Source organism: Salvelinus namaycush, chromosome 26 (genome assembly GCF_016432855.1).
Source record: "Salvelinus namaycush isolate Seneca chromosome 26, SaNama_1.0, whole genome shotgun sequence".
Taxonomy (NCBI): Eukaryota; Metazoa; Chordata; class Actinopteri; order Salmoniformes; family Salmonidae; genus Salvelinus; species Salvelinus namaycush.
The window spans coordinates 22,465,699-22,483,945 of NC_052332.1; the positions used below are offsets into that span (position 1 = coordinate 22,465,699).

General features: G+C 41.7%; 1 protein-coding gene across 1 annotated transcript in view; it reads left to right on the plus strand.

Annotated features, from left to right (window-relative positions):
* The window catches only part of LOC120020999 (nuclear pore complex protein Nup214-like), a 63,067-nt gene that overhangs the window by 12,425 nt on the left and 32,395 nt on the right, over positions 1-18,247 (plus strand). Inside the window, exons 16-24 of the mRNA XM_038964663.1 lie at positions 1,137-1,286; positions 1,510-1,668; positions 1,898-2,004; positions 2,100-2,291; positions 3,006-3,088; positions 3,176-3,259; positions 3,349-3,645; positions 3,874-4,041; positions 4,769-4,877. Of these exons, the coding sequence (XP_038820591.1) occupies positions 1,137-1,286; positions 1,510-1,668; positions 1,898-2,004; positions 2,100-2,291; positions 3,006-3,088; positions 3,176-3,259; positions 3,349-3,645; positions 3,874-4,041; positions 4,769-4,877 (1,349 nt within the window). The remainder of the gene's footprint in view (positions 1-1,136; positions 1,287-1,509; positions 1,669-1,897; positions 2,005-2,099; positions 2,292-3,005; positions 3,089-3,175; positions 3,260-3,348; positions 3,646-3,873; positions 4,042-4,768; positions 4,878-18,247) is intronic.

Consider the following 18,247-nt stretch of genomic DNA (forward strand, 5'->3'; position numbering starts at 1 on the left):
TGTTTGGGCTGCAATCTGAGGCTGGTAACTCTAATGAACTTATCCTCTGCAGCAGAGGTAACTCTGGGTCTTCCTTTCCTGTGGCGGTCCTCATGAGAGACAGTTTCATCATAGCGCCTGATGGTTTTTGCAACTGCTCTTGAAGAAACTTTGAAAGTTCTTGAAGTTTTCCACATTGACTGACCTTCATTTAATGATGGACTGTCATTTCTCTTTGCTTATTTGATCTGTTCTTGCAATAATATGGACTTGGTCTTTTACCAAACAGGACTATCTTCTGTATACTACCCCTACCTTGTCACAACACAACTGATTGGCTCAAACGCATTAAGAACATATTAACTTTTAACAAGGCACACCTGTTAATTAAAATGCATTCCAGGTGACTACCTCATGAAGCTGGTTGAGAGAATGCCAAGAGTGTGCAAAGCTGTCACCAAGGCAAAGGGTGGCTACTTTGAAGAATCTCAAATATAAAATATATCTTTAACGCTTTTTTGGTTACTACATGATTCCATATGTGTTATTTAATAGTGTTGAAGTCTAAACTATTATTCTACAATGTCGAAAATGTAAAAAATGGTACTGTATAGAAGAAAGTATGTGGACACCCCTTCAAATTAGTGGATTTGGCTATTTTAGCCACACCTGTTGCTGACAGGTGTATAAAATCTCCATAGACAAACACTGGCAGTAGAATGGCCTTACTGAAAAGCTCAGTGACTTACATAGTTTTGATATCTTCACTATTATTCTACAATGTAGAAAATAGTAAAAATTATAAAAACCCTTGAATGAGTAGGTTTGTCCAAACTTGACTGGTACTGTATATTCTGGTGTTCTGTTGCGCGTGCAATGATGGCCGTTGTTTAAAGTAACTTCTTTGTTGTTATAATATTCCAAACGGGCGTAGCTGTTTCACCCAGTAAGGATTCCAGATTTAAACTGCTGCTATTTCATTACTTTTTAATTGTATTACTTAATGCTGTTTGTTGTCATAACCTCACATAATCACTGTAGTTAACCCACAAAGGAATCGAACACACCACTTGGCTATTTCCAGCACCATGCTCCAATCATTTTACAGTAAGAATTTTGTCCTCAAAGTAGTTTCATGCCGATTGTGTTCCTCTCAGATCGGCCATTTCCAGAAGGAGCTGGCTGATCTGAAGGCGCGCAGCCACAAGGCAGACTTTAGAGTGGGCACCATAGAGGAGATGAAGGAGCTGAGGAAAGAGTCTAAGAACCTCCACGTCTTCACCCTGGAGATAAAAGAAACCACTGAGGTACGAACTGAATTTGATTAGATTGTATTATTAGAATGAGAGGTAAAGCCAGTCTGAGTCAGGACATGAAGCTTGGTGAAGTTGCCATTCTTAATGTATCTAGTTGTGTCCAATTCAAAATAACACACAACAAACTGGTACCACACACACTACAACCTCCTAAAGACCTAGACCCTTTCTATCCCTCATAGGCTCTGACCGTGTGTGTTCTTGTTCTCCCCAGTCTCTCCATGGGGACATCAGCACTCTGAAAACCACCATGCTGGAGGGCTTTGCCGGTGCAGAGGACGCCAAGGCCATGAGTGAGCTCAACAGAGACAGGGGCTACCTGCAGCTGCTGTACAAGAAACCACTGGACCCACGCAGTGAAGACCAACTCAAGGTAAGCCTGGGGGGGAGGAGGGTGATGGCTCTATACATTATGGGAGGAAGAGATGGATTTTTGGTTGGGTGTGTGAAGGGAACTTCCATGATTCATCCGGGTGGATGTTTTAGAAATGGCAAAGGCAGAACACTATTGAAAAAGATGACCCATGTTAAACTGTTTTTCCTACAGCGGACTTTGTTTTGTTGGGTGATAATTTCCTCTGGTGGTTTTTCCCCATAACCAGGAGATCCGCAGGCTGTACCAGTATGTGAAGTTTGCTGTGGAGGATGTGAACGATGTGTTGGACCTGGAGTGGGAGAAACATCTGGAGAAGAAGAAGAAGAAACAGAAGTGAGTGAGAAAAAGAAAATAGATCACTTTACTGTTTTGACATGTTAAATGTTTCCTTTCTAACCAATTCCCTCTGTGACTCCTGTCTCTCCCAGACACATGATTGTCCCAGAAAGGGAGGCTCTGTTCACGGCCCTGGCCAACAACCTGGACATCATCAACCAGCAGAAGCAGAGACTGGACACACTGGTCAAAGACCTCCATGCCCTGCAGCTCTACAACAAGACTGCAGCCTGGAGTACTCCTGGCCCCACCCAGCCCGCTGCAGCCACCCCCACAGAACAGGGGTATGTACAAGGGTGTATACCTGAAATACAATGGCCAGATATGTAGCAGCACAAGGATGTTTTTGGTCTGTTTATTTTTTTTATATGTCAAATGTTCACTGGGGCATGTGTGTGTTACAAATAGCAGCACCCACCCGTAGCACGCGCTCCAGCAGGTATATTTCACTGGTCATCCCCAAAGCCAACACCTACTTTGGCTGCCTTTCCTTCCAGTTTCCTGCTGCCAATGACTGGAACAAATTGCAAAAATCACTGAAGTTGGAGACATATCTCCCTCACTAACTTTAAGTGTTAGCTGTCAGAGCAGCTTACAGATAGATCACTGCAGCTGTACACAGCCCATCTGTAAATAGCCCATCCAACTACCTACCTCATAGCCATATTTGTTTTTGTTTTTCTGCTCTTTTGCACACCAGTATTTCTACTTGCACATCCTCATCTGCACATATATCACTCCAGTGTAAATTGATCAATTGTAATTACTTTGCCACTATTGGCCTATTTATTGCCTTACCTCTTTACTTCAATTGCACACACTGTATACAGGTGTTTCTATTGTGTTATTGACTGTACGTTTGTTTATCCCATGTGTAACTCTGTTGTTTTTGTCGCACTGCTTTGCTTTATCTTGGCCAGGTCGCAGTTGTAAATTAGAACTTGTTCTCAACTGCCCTACCTGGTTAAATAAATACAAAATACTTTTGTGTTTAATAGTTTGGACAACGAGCTGGAGAGTTTGAGAGATGCACTCCTGAAAGCCAGTCTAGAGACCATTCCTAAGACCTTAAAGTCTTCAGGTAAAATACTTTCCAACCTGTGTCTCACTGTGTTAGCTATTGTTCTTGAGTGATGTAAATGTATTATAATTCTTTTCACTTCTTCAGCCAAGATGTCTCCAGTGAAGCAGTCTCAATTGCGTAACTTCCTCTCCAAGAGGCAGACACCACCAGTCCGCTCCACTGCTCCAGGTACTCCCAACACACATAACATAGTGAGCAGTGTAGTGTAAGTAATGTGTGAATGTACTTCTCCTGAATGGTTCCATCTTTTACCCCAGCCAACCTGTTCCGCTCGGCCTTCCTCTCTCCCAATTACTACGAGGATCTGGACGATGTGAGCTCCACCTCCTCCCTGTCTCAGGCCCTGGACCCTGACTACTCCCACTGTTTTGAGGAGGAACCGGAGCCCGAGCCTGCCCCCCTCCCCGTGCTGCCCACCTCAATGCCCCGCCACCCCACGGTGGTACGCACCCCTTCCATAGCCCCAGGGTTTGGTGCCATCCAGTCCACTCCTTTCAGCAAGGTGCACCAGGGCCTGGGCATGGGCCTGGGACTCAGCCCCATCCTAAGCACAGGTAGGAAACTTCATTTACTTTTTAGTTGACCTTTATTTAACCAGGTTGGTCAGAGAACAAGAGGTTCTAAAACTTTGCTGTTGTACTATGTAGTTTGTATTGCATGTTTTATCTTCTGGTAACAACCATCAGGACAGAGAGGGGACAGCCAACCATATGGTTTTCAGAGAGCTGGTCTGTTGTAAAATAAGTTATCAAATGTACTAACATCTTTAGCGGTTTTTCTAGTTCCAACCAATAAGATCAGCATGGGAGGTGCGGACAGCACGGCACTAGCCACTAAGACGGTGAAACACGGAGCCCCTCCCACTGAGAAGGCCACACCTGTCCCCCTCCCTGCCCAACAGGCTGCTGCTAAAGCCGCTTTCCTCAGGCAAATGGCTAATCAGAAAACAGGTGGGCGGGGCTTGACCTTTGTAGAGGTTGCAAATAATGGAAAGTGTATTGCCTTTGTGACTGTTTTTCTGTCACTGTAACTCCCATACAACGTTGCATTTACCTAGTAAAAAATCTATCAATGTTTCATTTTCTGCTCCGCACAGGACATGGGACCTGTTTCTGTATTTTTGGACCATATTAGGCTCTTTTAACCTCAGTAGTATAACTTGCTAGTTTGTTAATTTTTCAATCTGGGAAGAAGCTTTCATTGGTAGTCTCGCTACACTGAAAACAGTTTGACAATCCGATGTATTGACCAGCAGAGCTTTAGTGACCGGTAAAGCTTTTCTGCTCAACAACTGTCTTCATGCCATATTCATACTCCGACACCATGGGGAGACAAAGACCAGGATCGCTGGTGAACTGACAACCCCATGGTTTTACTATGCAGAATTATGGTTGATAAAACTTTAGTCAACAAATGTAATTATTTAAACATGACTTTTAATCAATTAGGCCTATTCATGATAGTATACGTCTGTTTGTCAGTAACCCAACATAACGTGACATTGAGTACTGTTAGATTCACACAATTATGCTATTATTGTGGCTAGTCAGATGAATATAATAGTTTGATTAAAATGTTTACATGCTTTGCAAGAATAGCAACATGCTTTTGCACGTATTTGATCACTTTTGTATAATGATGAGGATCATTTGATTTTTCTCCTTTGTGGACAACCAGTGGTCAGTTCCTCTCTGGCAGAGTCTACCCTGAAGACCGTTCCCCAGGTGGTAAACGTTCAGGAGCTCAAGGACAAAGGACCGCCACTGCCTGTATCCACTGTGATCAAGTAAGTCTTCATCTTTATTACCATCCCTCTTCATCAGGGCTTTACCTGGGGCCTACTTTCAACAATGCTAGGCACCTTTTCTGATTGCTGTTCCCAAAACATAAAATATATGCACATAGATAAGACATTATATAAAAAAATATATATGTAGATAAGAAATGTGACAAAGTAAATACATTTCTCGTGATTAGGAACACGGCTGAATGATTCCTATCTCATAACACTACAATATTACAATAATTGGATGATTCCAATCTGACTCACCATTACTGTACACAGAACCTACAGTCCACATAAATACTGTACACAGCAGCTTTCTTGTGTGTGTTTCTGTTTGTCTAAGTTAAAGTCCTGTGTACTGCAGTGTTGGGTCTGCTGACAGTGCTGTGTCCCTCACAGAGTCCTTTAGGGTCTGCCACAGTGAATCTGTTTCTCTTTTTTTAAACAACTCAAGTCACGGAAATACAACGTCTTTCTTAGTCTAATACGCATAACGTGTATTTTTTTGAGTTTGAGCGATGCAGGGTCTTCCGATTGGCCAGGCTTTAAAATGAGGTCACGCTAGAGGAAGAGAGGGGTAGAGAGAGGGGTAGAGGGAGAGAATCGCTATTTTAGCTTGGTGAGGCATGTTTACAATGACTCGCTGAGGCAGAAAGATACAGCCACACACAAATAGGGGCAATGAAAGAACGCGGTGAGCGAGTGTGCCATACACAGTACACAAAACATACTGTGAACTATTTTCACTGGTCCAGCACATAGACGGTCACAACACTAGACTGGCGCTGCATGGAAGGGCTGTGTATGTGGGGGATGGGCATACACGAGGGCAATGGACCATGATATAAAGTATGTGTGTAAGAGCGAGAGTGTGTGTGCGTGTTGTGAGTTTACGTCCTTGGGGGGGGCGAAGGCCCACGTCAGTACTAGCCTATGCCGTTTGTCTATGCGTGTGGCTGCATACGCCCATATACAATATGTGTGGTTTGGGATCTTTTGTGCGAGTCCCATCACAGCTGGCATATCCCAGGCCTCTATTCCATATGCTGGGGGCCACAACAGCACACAGCACTGCCATTTTCTCTCTCTCTCTCTCTCTCTCTGCCTGTCAGGTCTGACATTTAAAACCTCGCCCCCCCGTCTCCCTTATCAGGTCAAGATGACCAGCAATAAACTGATAAATTAATCTGAGAGCACAAACACACACAGAATTGAGCAATCATAAAACACAAGGGTGAAACGCTTGCCTGACACCCAGGTTGTAACGCTAATGGAGTATATGTGAAGGGCATTGGTGTATAGACTAGACTAAAGCATGATATTGAACCCTTAAGATCAACACACACAAAAAGACATCAAGTATTTTTATGTGAATATGTCTAGAGACTGAAAGCATTAAAGAGATTCTCTGGTACTTTTGTATACTTTTTAGCCAGTAGTTCTGAAAGTAGTGCTCACAAACCGTAAATTGCATACTATGTCACAAATTTGCACCACTTCATTGCTCTCTCTCACTCTGCTGTGTGTGCATCTTGCTAGCTGTCACTCAAATAGTGAGGGGCTGAAGTTCATTGGCTATAAATCGAATTGCTAGTGGGCTTGCCCAGGGAAAATGGCACATCAGTTTCCAGAAAAGGTCACTTTCAAACTATGGATTTTGTGGCTAATTGAGGTAATACAGTAGTACTGCTCATAGATTATGCATATATGAAGTACACATTGACACATTCAGCCCAAAGCGGGAGGTTTAAAAATAATTTTCAGTAGTCACCAAAGTTCCGGAGCATGTAACCAGCTGTTTTTGAGGCTGGATTGGCAAGATCAAGACCCTCCAAACATGCTTAGATAAGCATTCATACAACAGTCCCAGATTTATACCAACCATAAGCCTGTCGCATGCTTCCCAGTGGAAACAGTTTGCGCACAAATTATGGAAGTGTTCGGACTTTTGGCGTTCGTCAGGTTTCTTTAGGCTGTTCAGGCACACACTTTTGTTTTTGAGGCAAGTAGAAGTTCGGTAGCCGAAGTCTATGCCCCTTCGTCGGTGATTGGTCAGCAGTACTACTTCTAGTAGGAGTGGGAACTGTGGACGGGATTCTTCAATGAAGTGTTTGTTATTCAATAAGAGACGACTAGCTTTCATGCACATTTTTTCACTTGAGAAATACGGCACCAAACATCTTGGTTAGATGTAAAATGTTGCGACTAAGACCTCAACAAAAACGTAAAATTGAATGACAGATTTTCTTTATTTATCTTAGATCAATTGACTACTATTTTTATGGTTTCTCAGGAGGGACAAAAAGTAATATTGCAGCTTTTTTCTAGTTTTTCATGCGAAGGTCTTTTAAAGGTTGTATTTGAGGAACAGACGTTTGTGTCGCCTAGCCGAGTTCTGCTAGGATCAAATTGAACCTACTATGCGGGCGCCGTTAGAGCCTAGATTGACGGTTAGATGGCTGACGTTCTGACCTTGTGACTTTAAGAGTCAGATGGAACGCTGCTAATTAAAGACTTAACATTGCTCAATAGTATGAGATGTGTATTAAAGAGCTTTGCGGTCACACACACGTGTACACACGCGCACTTCCCAAAAAGTACATACATTGGATGCACACACAGACTCCCGTCACGCTTGCGTGAGTGTGCTACATTTTTGACCTCTTGTGTCACTGCAATTGCTGATATAAATGGCTGTTGATGACAGCTGTGCATGTAATTTGTCAATGCCAGAGGGACTGAGCGGTGCAAGGTTGGACAGAATGGACAGATGTTGGCAGCTGGTATACGGGTGCAGGCTAGTGATGGGGGATAAATAGTTACATATCGGGATATGATTTTTGACGATGTATCGTTTTGATATCGCAATATTATTTTTATGCTAGTTAGTTGTACCTGCACCAAAACTCCAGTATTTTTCCTTCATAGTGTTGTTCTCCATCTTTTTAAATTGGGAGCAAATTTGCTTTCAGCACTTTTATTTCCATGACTGATCAAATACTAGTTTCCTCATGCTCTCTCTTGTCCCTCTGTAGCAGACATACGGTGAGCAATATGTTTGGAACATTGAATCGCAATAAAAAATCACCGTATCGAATCACATTACATATAGAATCGTGAGAATCGCAGTACATATCGTATCTGCACTTAAGTATTGTAATATCTTGAAGCCCCTGGCAATTCCCAGCCCTAGTACAGGCCTGTGTCCCTGTTATCATAATGACAGAGAGAGAATGTCACTCCCCAATGTCACAGCACATTCAGACTGGAGGGCGGAGGAGGACCTTCAATTTGTACCATCAGCGGTTTCTGTTTTTATAATAATTGTTCTTGGGGGAAGGAGCAGTTGAAAGTGCGTTTTATGCTTCTGAAGTGTAGATAACGGATAAACCCACAAATGTTCTACTCTTTGTAGACAGTAACTGGTATTTGGGAATTAAATAGTTTGAATAAATTGATTTATTTAGAGCACTCCTTACATTTTGATTACATTTAAGACCGTTAAATGCACATTACCCATCATCCTTGTCTAGGGAGATCTTTGTCTCTTACTTTGACCCTGATCCCTATTTTTCACCATAGCTAAATCACCCATAGCTAATAGTCACCTATAAGCAGGTTATTACTTCCCAGAAGAGCTGTACGCAGGTACAGCCATTTACTAATCCCATGTCCCCAGCCTGTCCTGTCTTTACTGCAGTAGTGGTGTTGTCCTGCCCCAGCCACGGTGTGTAACTGGGGACATAGTATAGATTATCAGAGCTGCTGCTGCCAGCCAGATGCAAAGAGCCACTGTGACCTTTCACTTGATGGCGTGCCAACGTCCGGACGGAGAATGGGATTTGGTGTATGGGGGAAAACCTAACCGCAGCAGTAATAGTGTTTTCTCTCACACAACCTCTCTCTCTCCTCTATCCTCCGCTCTCCCATTTCTTTCCTGTATTTCTCTTTCTTGTTACTACATCTGTCATCTCATGTCCTTTTACACACACACACACACACACACACACACACACACACACACACACACACACACACACACACACGACTGACAAAATGTATCTTACTTAAACATGCCAGTCATGGTCTTTTGAGCAGAGCACCTCCAAGCATATAGCCAGCTGTAGCTTCCTATCCTTCCTATTAAGATTTACTTTGATTAATTCATTTCATTTTATCCGTGGGTGGTCTTTTAATTTCAAGCTTCAGTGGCTGTGTGATAGAGTTACAGTGTACTATGTTCCAATTAACAGCAGGAACATTGCACTGGAGTGGGTGGTCACTGGTGCCTGGCCTTGCCTGGCTGGCAGTGTCAAAGCCAGCTGACTTGTAAACCTGGGCTGATACATAGCAGTGCTTGTAAATGTGTGTGTCTGTTGGTGCCAGGTTACGCTGCACATGTGTGTAGGGCTGGCTCAGTTACCATCTAACTGACGGTTATGGATGAAGACCGTCATGGGGCGGCAGGTAGCCTTGTGGTTAGAGCATTGGGCCAGTAACCGAATGCTGGATCGAATCCCCGAGCTGACAAGGTAAAAAACTGTCTTTCTGCCCCTGAACAAGGCAGTTATTCCCTGGTAGGCTGTCATTGTACATAATAATTTGTTCTTAACTGACTTGCCTAGTTAAATAAAGGTTTAAAAAAATTAAAAAAAGAATAACTGTCATTAAAAAAAGTGTGTTTATTAATATTTTCTGGGAATGAACAGCTGATGCGTGTGTCTGCTTGACTTATAGCACCTAGGAAAGAGCAGGCGACAGCAGAGCGCTCTCCCATCTGAGTTAATGCACTGCTAAGGCCTGCCCATGCAACTTTGATGGAGAGACACTGAATAATTCAGTGGGTCTGGCTGACCCAAGGCAAGCTGCAGGGGGAGCGGTCAACAGATAGGTGCTGCTCACCAAACTGACATGTTTTTAACTATGGATGTGTTGTAGCATGGAGAAACAACTCCTAGCCGCGGCCTTTGCAGATCTGAAATAATTAGTTGGGTGTAAGCAAAATGGAGGAAGCTCCAATAAAAACCAGCCATCACCATTTTGCTTACAACTATCTAATCCTTACCGTGCTTGGAGTAATTCAGAATTTTTGCATGCTTCACTGTTGGTTAGCTACTTATCTACTCATGTTCCAGTGCACCGTACTGCCACAGATGGAAGAAGGAGCCAAATGTCTCACAGGATGTAGAAATCTGAAACACCTGTTTAGTCTAGTGGTGTGAAGTGAGAGAAGATGGAACTAGATGAAACTTGGCTGACATTCTGCTAATTTTCTCATCGATGAAACATTCGATCTCAATTCAGGTTTCTGTTCCCAAAACTAAAATCTATTAAGAAGAGTGCACCATGTTTTGTAGACTTGACCCATTGCCAAAGTTTAAAAAAATGGTTTTGTTTAGAAGGAGTGTATGGGCGAATTGAGTTATTGGATAATGGAAATGTGCTAAAACGCACCAGTATGATCTCGCTAGCTTGTGCTTGGCTATGCCAACCACCTTGCATGTTCTGTGCACTATGCTTAATTTTCTCCCATTGAAAACAACGCCAGTGACAGATCTTGAGTTAGTTACCAGTATCTTTGGCACTGCCTGATGAGAGAGCTTATCCCTGGAAGGGGCCCTGTTGGCAATAGGATTTCACTGGCCATTCTTGGCCTGACTTGGGCATGCTTGAGTGAGTGTGGGCTTCAAGATGACAGCATTGGCACCCCACAGTTCAAACTCATCACCATGTGATTAAACTTTGTCAGAGGATCAGCTGTCACTTTACACTACACATCCTCCTCTGTCTGTAACCTCACTGGCTATACATCTATAGCGGATGATCCAGGATCTATTAGCGTTTAGATTGCATATCTGTCAAGCCTGTTCAGTGTGTCTGTCTTGTTTAGTGCTTAGGCTATTTCCTCCACACACACACACACACACACAGTCCTTTGCTTGTGTGTCTATTGATCCATGCGGGCTGCCCATTGTGGCGTGGTGCTCATACTGATGCAGCACTGAGACGGCCATGAGGAAAGCGGCTGATGAGCTGAGTGATCATCCCCAGCTCTACCACCTGCTCTTCTCTGTCTCTGCGTCTCTCTCTAAATAGTTACAATGCAACTTCAGTTAACATGGAATTCTGAAGGCAATTTAGTTCTTAAAATGACAAGGCAATGCATTCTTGGAGACAGTAGATATTTTACAAAATAAATAATGTTTTTCAAAATAACCAGAGTAAAGCAATGAATGTACAGGATGATGTGATGGCAGAATGATGTACTAATGTGATAAGCTAGAGAATCAAACAGGGAATGGGGATTAGAGGGCCTAAGATCAAACAAACAGTTATTCTTGATATTTCAGAATGAAACAAGGCAGGCAGGGATTATAGGAGAAATATAGATAGTAATGACAAAAGTAACAGATACAGGTTACACACACATTCAAAGCAGGGAAAAGATAGGTGGAATAGCATTCCTCATGAAGCTGGTTGAGAGAATGCCATGAGTGTGCAAAGCTGTCATCAAGGCAAAGGGTGGCTACTTTGAAGAATCTCAAATATATTTTGATTTTTTTAACACTTCTTTTTGGTTACTACATGATTCCATATGTTATTTCATATTTTTAATGTCTTCACTATTATTCTACAATGTAGAAAATTGTAAAAATAAAGAAAAACCATTGAATGAGTAGGTGTGTCCAGACTTTTGACTGGTAGTCAAAATGTTTGAAAGCAATACCGTGTAAAATTCAAGTCAGTTGGGAGTAGGTTTTTGAAGTCCCAATGCCTTTTTCATCGGGTCTATGACCTGACGTATAATACAACAATTGACACATCAATCTGTTCGTTTTGATTTAAGCTAGTCTATAAAATACTTTCTACAAAAAAGAATCCTCAACATATGGGGCATTGAACAGTCAGCCTTGTGCAGACTCTGCCACGAGGAAGCAGAATCAATAGAACATATTTTCTGGTACTGTCCATCGGTGGCTCGCTTTTGGAGTCAGGTCCAGGAATGATTGTTATGTCATAATATCAGGGTTCAGATAGAGCTACAAACTGTTATTGTTAGGGGCTCTGAAAAACCAAGATCAGTCAATGGGAAATGCACTACATGACCAAAGGTATGTGGACACCTGCTATTCCAAAATCATGACCGTTAACATGGCTATGTGCTCGATTTTATACACCTGTCGGCAATGGGTGTGTCTAAAAAAGCCAAATCCACTAATTTGAAGGGGTGTCCACATACTTTTGTATATATAGTGTATCATTATACTCTTGGGTAAAGTATTTATTTTTGGGGCAATATCGGTAGAAATTGTACAAATAGGGCGGTCCGGGACCCTCATAATACATGATAGTAAAATGGAGGGATGTATTGCAAAAGGAAATGGCAAAATGGCATTATACTGGGAAAGATGGGTTCATTTGTGGACATCGGAAGGTTGGAGTTAAGATCAGAATGAATGGTGGATTGGCCGCTATGGGTGAAAAATTCTGCACTTAAAGAAAATTAGGAATATATGTATAATTATTTAACTACAGGTAAATTAGGAATATATGTTTAGTTATTTAACTACATGTACTGTAGAAAATAGCTGTAAGTAGCAGTAAAAGTATTGCTGTCTGTCTGTTTACTCCAATCAGGGTAGGGTAAAAAATTATCAGAGGGAAGGTTTAGCATCAAACCATGGAAGCTGTCTGTTCAATGTCTAGGTAGGAGGAGTGCTAATCCCACACACTTAGTGGAGTTCCTCACAAATTCTAACGGTGTGAAAAGACTGACTTCAAGTTGACTACGAGGACTATACACTATAGAGCTTTACCACAAAGATTACAATACACAACCAAGACAATTGTTTATGAATAACCAATAGTAACCAATATACTATTCTGCAACTAAAGGTAAAGTTCAAATACTATTTAGCGTTATCTGAATGCACATCGACCAGGGAGTGCCTGGCTTACAGAACGAGGAAGACCGTATGGGGCATTGCAACCCCCCCCCTTAATTTCCCATGAGGGAATTGCTGTACAGTCTATGACCAGAGTGAGACAATTTAGCATAGTTTGGATGTTAAAATGATGGTCACCCCCCTGGAAGTCTTTTTGAGTTGCTTTGCAAAGGGCGTGTGACTGGTTGAAATTGGGAACAAACTAGGCAGCTTTTGCCTCTTTAGGGGCATCTTGTGTCATCTGTGGCCAATAGACTACCTGGAGCAGTGTATTGCATGTCGTTCCTGAGAGACTATCCTCCTGCAAGAGTTGCATGTACATATAAAGAGCTTGTTGGCTCTGGGAAATACACATATAAATTATGACTGGTTCAGGTTGTGTACCCTGTCACGTATAGGCTTCGATCACTAGCAATGCTAACGTGGTCACGCAAACAAAAATAGTACGCCTAACTCAAAGAGCAGGGAACTTTCAGACAAAAGTTATAGGTTGTCACCTAACGTAAATCACCTAACGTAAGTCTCAATCAAAATGATGGCTCAAGGTCAAGTTACACTAGTATGGGCAATGGAGGTTGAGCAGCCTCATTTACTATCAGAAAATCATTAGCAATACCAGCGGACACTGAATATTACCTGGATAAAACAAAATTGGACAACTAATTAAAAGAGAAGGATACCAAACGATATAGCTTATCACCTACTATAAGGGTCAAAATTACAATTATTAAACTGTAATTAAAGTCTGTGGTAGTCTTTGTGAGGGGGTATGGCAGCTCCCCCTGAAATCACTATCAGAAAATATAAATCGTAGTTAGGTTGATCAGACCTTACTCTATTGCTAGCAGGAACTCAATAATCGTAGGCTACCAGTCAGATACTGGACAGCCTAATTAGATATATTGTTTTCCAAAAACAGTAACTCAACTCAGAGGCACTATATTTAGCGGAGAAGCTAGGCTAATTCAATAATCACTGTTAATTTCATTATTAATTAATTAACACTACCAACTTCTTATGGCTGCATCCCGCTACCGGGATCGATATGACAACAGCCAGTGAAAGTGCAGGGTGCCAAATTCAAACAACAGAAATCTCATAATTAAAAATCCTCAAACATACATGTGTCTTATATCATTTTAAAGGTAATCTTGTTGTTAATCCCACCAAAGTGTCCGATTTCAAATATGCTTTTCAGCGAAAGCACTACAAACGATTATGTTAGGTCACCACCAAACCACAATAAGCACAGCCATTTTTCCAGCGAAAGATAGCTTTCACAAAAAGCAGAAATAGAGATAAAATGAATCACTAACCTTTGATTATCTTCATCAGATGACACTCATAGGACTTCATGTTACACAATACATGCATGTTTTGTTTGATAAAGTTCATATTTATAACAAAAAATCTGAGTTTACATTGGCGCGTTACATTCACTAGTTCCAAAAACATCAAGTGATTTTGCATAGCCACATCGTTTCAACAGAAATACTCATCATAAATGTAGATGATAATACAAGTTATACACATGGATTTATAGATATACCTCTCCTTAATGCAACCGCTGTGTCAGATTTCAAAAAACTTTACGGAAAAAGCAAATCATGCAGTAATCTGAGACGGAGCTCAGAACAATAGCCAAATTAGCCGCCATGTTGGGGTAAACAGAAACCAGAAAATACATGATAAATGTTTCCTTACCTTTGATGAACTTCATCAGAATGCAGTCCTAGGAATCCCAGGTCCACAATAAATGCTTGATTTGTTCGATAATGTCCGTTATTTATGTTCAATTAGCTACTTTGGTTAGCGCGTTTGGTAAACAATTCCAAAGTCACAAAGCGCATCCACTATAACATGACAAAATGTCCAAAAGTTCCGTAACAGTCAGTAGAAACATGTCAAACGATGTACTGAATCAATCTTTAGAATGTTGTTAACATACATCTTGAATAACGTTCCAACCGGAGAATTAGATTGACTTCAGATGAGCGGTGGAACGGAGGTCCTCCTCATGTGAACGCGCATGTGAAAGCATGGTCAGCTCGTGGCAGTGATTACTTATTCCTGTCTCCTTCGGCCCCCCTTCACATTAGAGTCATCAGACAAAGTTCTATTGACTGTTGACATCTAGTGGAAGCCGTAGGAATTGAAAACTCATCAATATCTCGCTGTAATTTCAATGAGAACTTGGTTGAAAATCTGCCACCTCAGGAAAAAATTCAAACAGGAAGTGGAACTTCTCAGGTTTTTGCCTGCCATATGAGTTCTGTTATACTCACAGACATAATTCAAACAGTTTTAGAAACTTCAGAGTGTTTTCTATCCAATACGAATAATAATATGCATATATTAGCAACTGGGACTGAGGAGCAGGCAGTTTACTATGGGCACCCCTGTGCACCTTTCATCCAAGCTACTCAATACTGCCCCTGCAGCCATAAGAAGTTAAAGTTAATTAACACTACCTTAAAGTACGCCTTGACCAAAGGGGTCAACACCAAGTTACAATATCAGAATAATATGATTTGTCCAAGTCCATAGGTTACACAATGCAATAGAATCCAACAATAGAATTGTCAAAGAAATAGGGACTAGAGTATGAATCATGCACGACTGCCTTTGCTCCTAATCTGGGAGGAGGGATATATTCAACTAGGCTAAACTAAGGATAGAGGCAAGCGATTATTCTAATAATCCTAAAACAAAACAAAGGAGACATACAGCGTGGGTTTAATCATAAGGAACAACTTCATAGGCTTAATTCACAATAACGATTTACCGATTATGCGCCTGTATCAGGCTAACATAATAGATTCTTATTGACTCAAATAAACTCACATGGGCTCTCAGAATAAGGACTGTTGTGTTCGGACGGCGACCAGCCATATGGTTACTGTTATGAACTACAAAACAGTCCAAGGACACCCCACGCGGGGACATTGCAAGAATTCTCTGGACTACTGAAATGCTTTGTTTTGGACTGCCTGCCAATGTCCTCTGAAGACATTGGTTCCAGACAGATATACAGTACCAGTCAAGTTCGGACACACCTACTCATTCAAGGGGTTTTCTTTATTTTTGTTGTAGAATAATAGTGAAGACAAACTATGAAATAACACATGGAATCATGTAGTAACCAAAAAAGATTCTTCAGTGGCCACCCTTTGCTTTGATGACAGCTTTGCACACTCTTGGCATTCTCTCAATCAGCTTCATGAGGTAGTCACCTACAATGCATTTCAATTAACAGGTGTGCATTCTTAAAAGTTAATATGTGGAATTTCTTTCCTTCTTAATACATTTGAGCCAATCAATTGTGTTGTGACAAGGTAGGAGTGGTATACAGAAGATAGCACTATTTGGTATAAGACCAAGTCTGTTTTATGTCAAGAACTGCTCAAATAAGCAAAGAGAAATGACAGTCCATCATTACTTTAAGACATTAAGGTCAGTCAATCCGGAACATTTCAAGAACTTTGAAAGTTTGTTCAAGTGCAGTTGCAGAAACCATTGCACTATGATAACTGGCTTTCATGAAGACCGCCACAGGAAAGGAAGACCCAGAGTTACCTCTGCTGCAGAGGATAAGTTCATTAGAGTTACCAGCCTCAGAAATTGCAGCCCAAACAAATGCTTCAGAGTTCCAAGTAACAGGCACATCTCAACATCAACTGTTCAGAGGAGACTGCGTGAATCAGGCCTTCATGATCGAATTGCTGCAAAGAAACCACTACTTAAGGACACCAATAAGAAGAACAAGAGAATTGCTTGGGCCAAGAAACACGAGCAATGGACATTACACCGGTGGAAATCTGTCCTTTGGTCTGATGAGTCCAAATTTTAGATTTTTGGTTCCAACCGCTGTGTCTTTGTGAGACGCAGAGTAGGTGAACGGATGATCTCTGCATGTGTGGTTCCCACCGTAAAGCATAGAGATGGTGTGGGGGTGCTTTGCTGGTGATAATGTCGTGATTTATTTAGAATTCAAGGCACACTTAACCAGCATGGCTACCACAGCATTCTGCAGTGATACGCCATCCCATCTGGTTTGTGCTTAGTGGGACTATCATTTGTGTTTCAACAGGACAATGACCCAACACACCTCCAGGCTCTAAGAGCTATTTGACCAAGGAGAGTGATGAAGTGCAGCATCAGATGACCTGGCCTCCACAATCTCCTGACCTCAACCCAATTGAGATGGTTTGGGATGAGTTGGACTGCAGCGTGAAGGGAAAGCAGCCAACAAGTGCTCAGCATATGTGGGAACTCCTTCTAGACTGTTGGAAAAGCATTCCAGGTGAAGCTGGTTGAGTGAATGCTATGAGTGTGCAAAGCTGTCAACGTAAAGGGTGTCTACTTTGAAGAATATTAAATATATTTTGATTTCTTTAAGTTTTTTGTTTTATTTCATAGTTTTGATGTCTTCTATTATTCTACAATGTAGAAAATAGTAAAAATAAAGAAAAACCCTTGAATGAGTAACCAGCTCGATCTCACCTATCTTTTTCCTGATTTGAATGTGTGTGTAACCTGTATCTGTTACTTTTGTCATTACTATCTATATTTCTCCTATAATCCCTGCCTGCCTTGTTTCATTCTGAAATATCAAGAATAACTGTTTGTTTGATCTTAGGCCCTCTAATCCCCATTCCCTGTTTGTGACTCTGATTCTCTAGCTTATCACATTAGTTCATCATTTTGCCATCACAATATCCATTATTCATTCATCCTGCACATTCATTGCTTTACACTGGTTATTTTTGTAAAATATCTACCGTCTTGCATTGCCTTGTCATTTTAAGAACATAATTGCCTTCAGAATTGTAACTTAACCTTAGTTATAATTGTAACTATTTGGTGCCCCGTTAATAATTTCATAGTAATAAAGCATACACATTCCATTTCACTACCCACCAACCTTATATGAAACACACACACACACACTCCCTGGCATATCTCCACTAGAGTGGGAGATGAGCTATGCCCCTAGTCAGGCTGATATATAGTATCTCTGATGTAGAGTCATGGCACAGTCGAGGTGAGTCCATCACACGAGCCATCAGCCCTGGTTTGTGTATGTGGCCCTCAGCCGAGATAAATAGACCCCAGCTAGATAGCAGGTCACTGCCTCCATCGCATCTGATTCACTGCCAGCATAGGCTAACAATCTGAGTGCATCTCTCCTCTCATTTCTCTCCTCTCCCAACTGTCTCTCCCCCTCTTTCATCCCTCACAGCACTCACTGCCCCAATCCCCCTTTTTTATTACTCTCTTTTTTTTCAGCCTCTCTCCCATTCTCTCAATCGAACAGCTCCCTCTGTCCCCTCCCTTCCTCATCTTTGGTTCTCCCATCTTTCTCTCCCAGTCGCTCACTGTCTTTCATTTTCTCTCTGCCTTCTCCCAATATCTTTTTCTTTT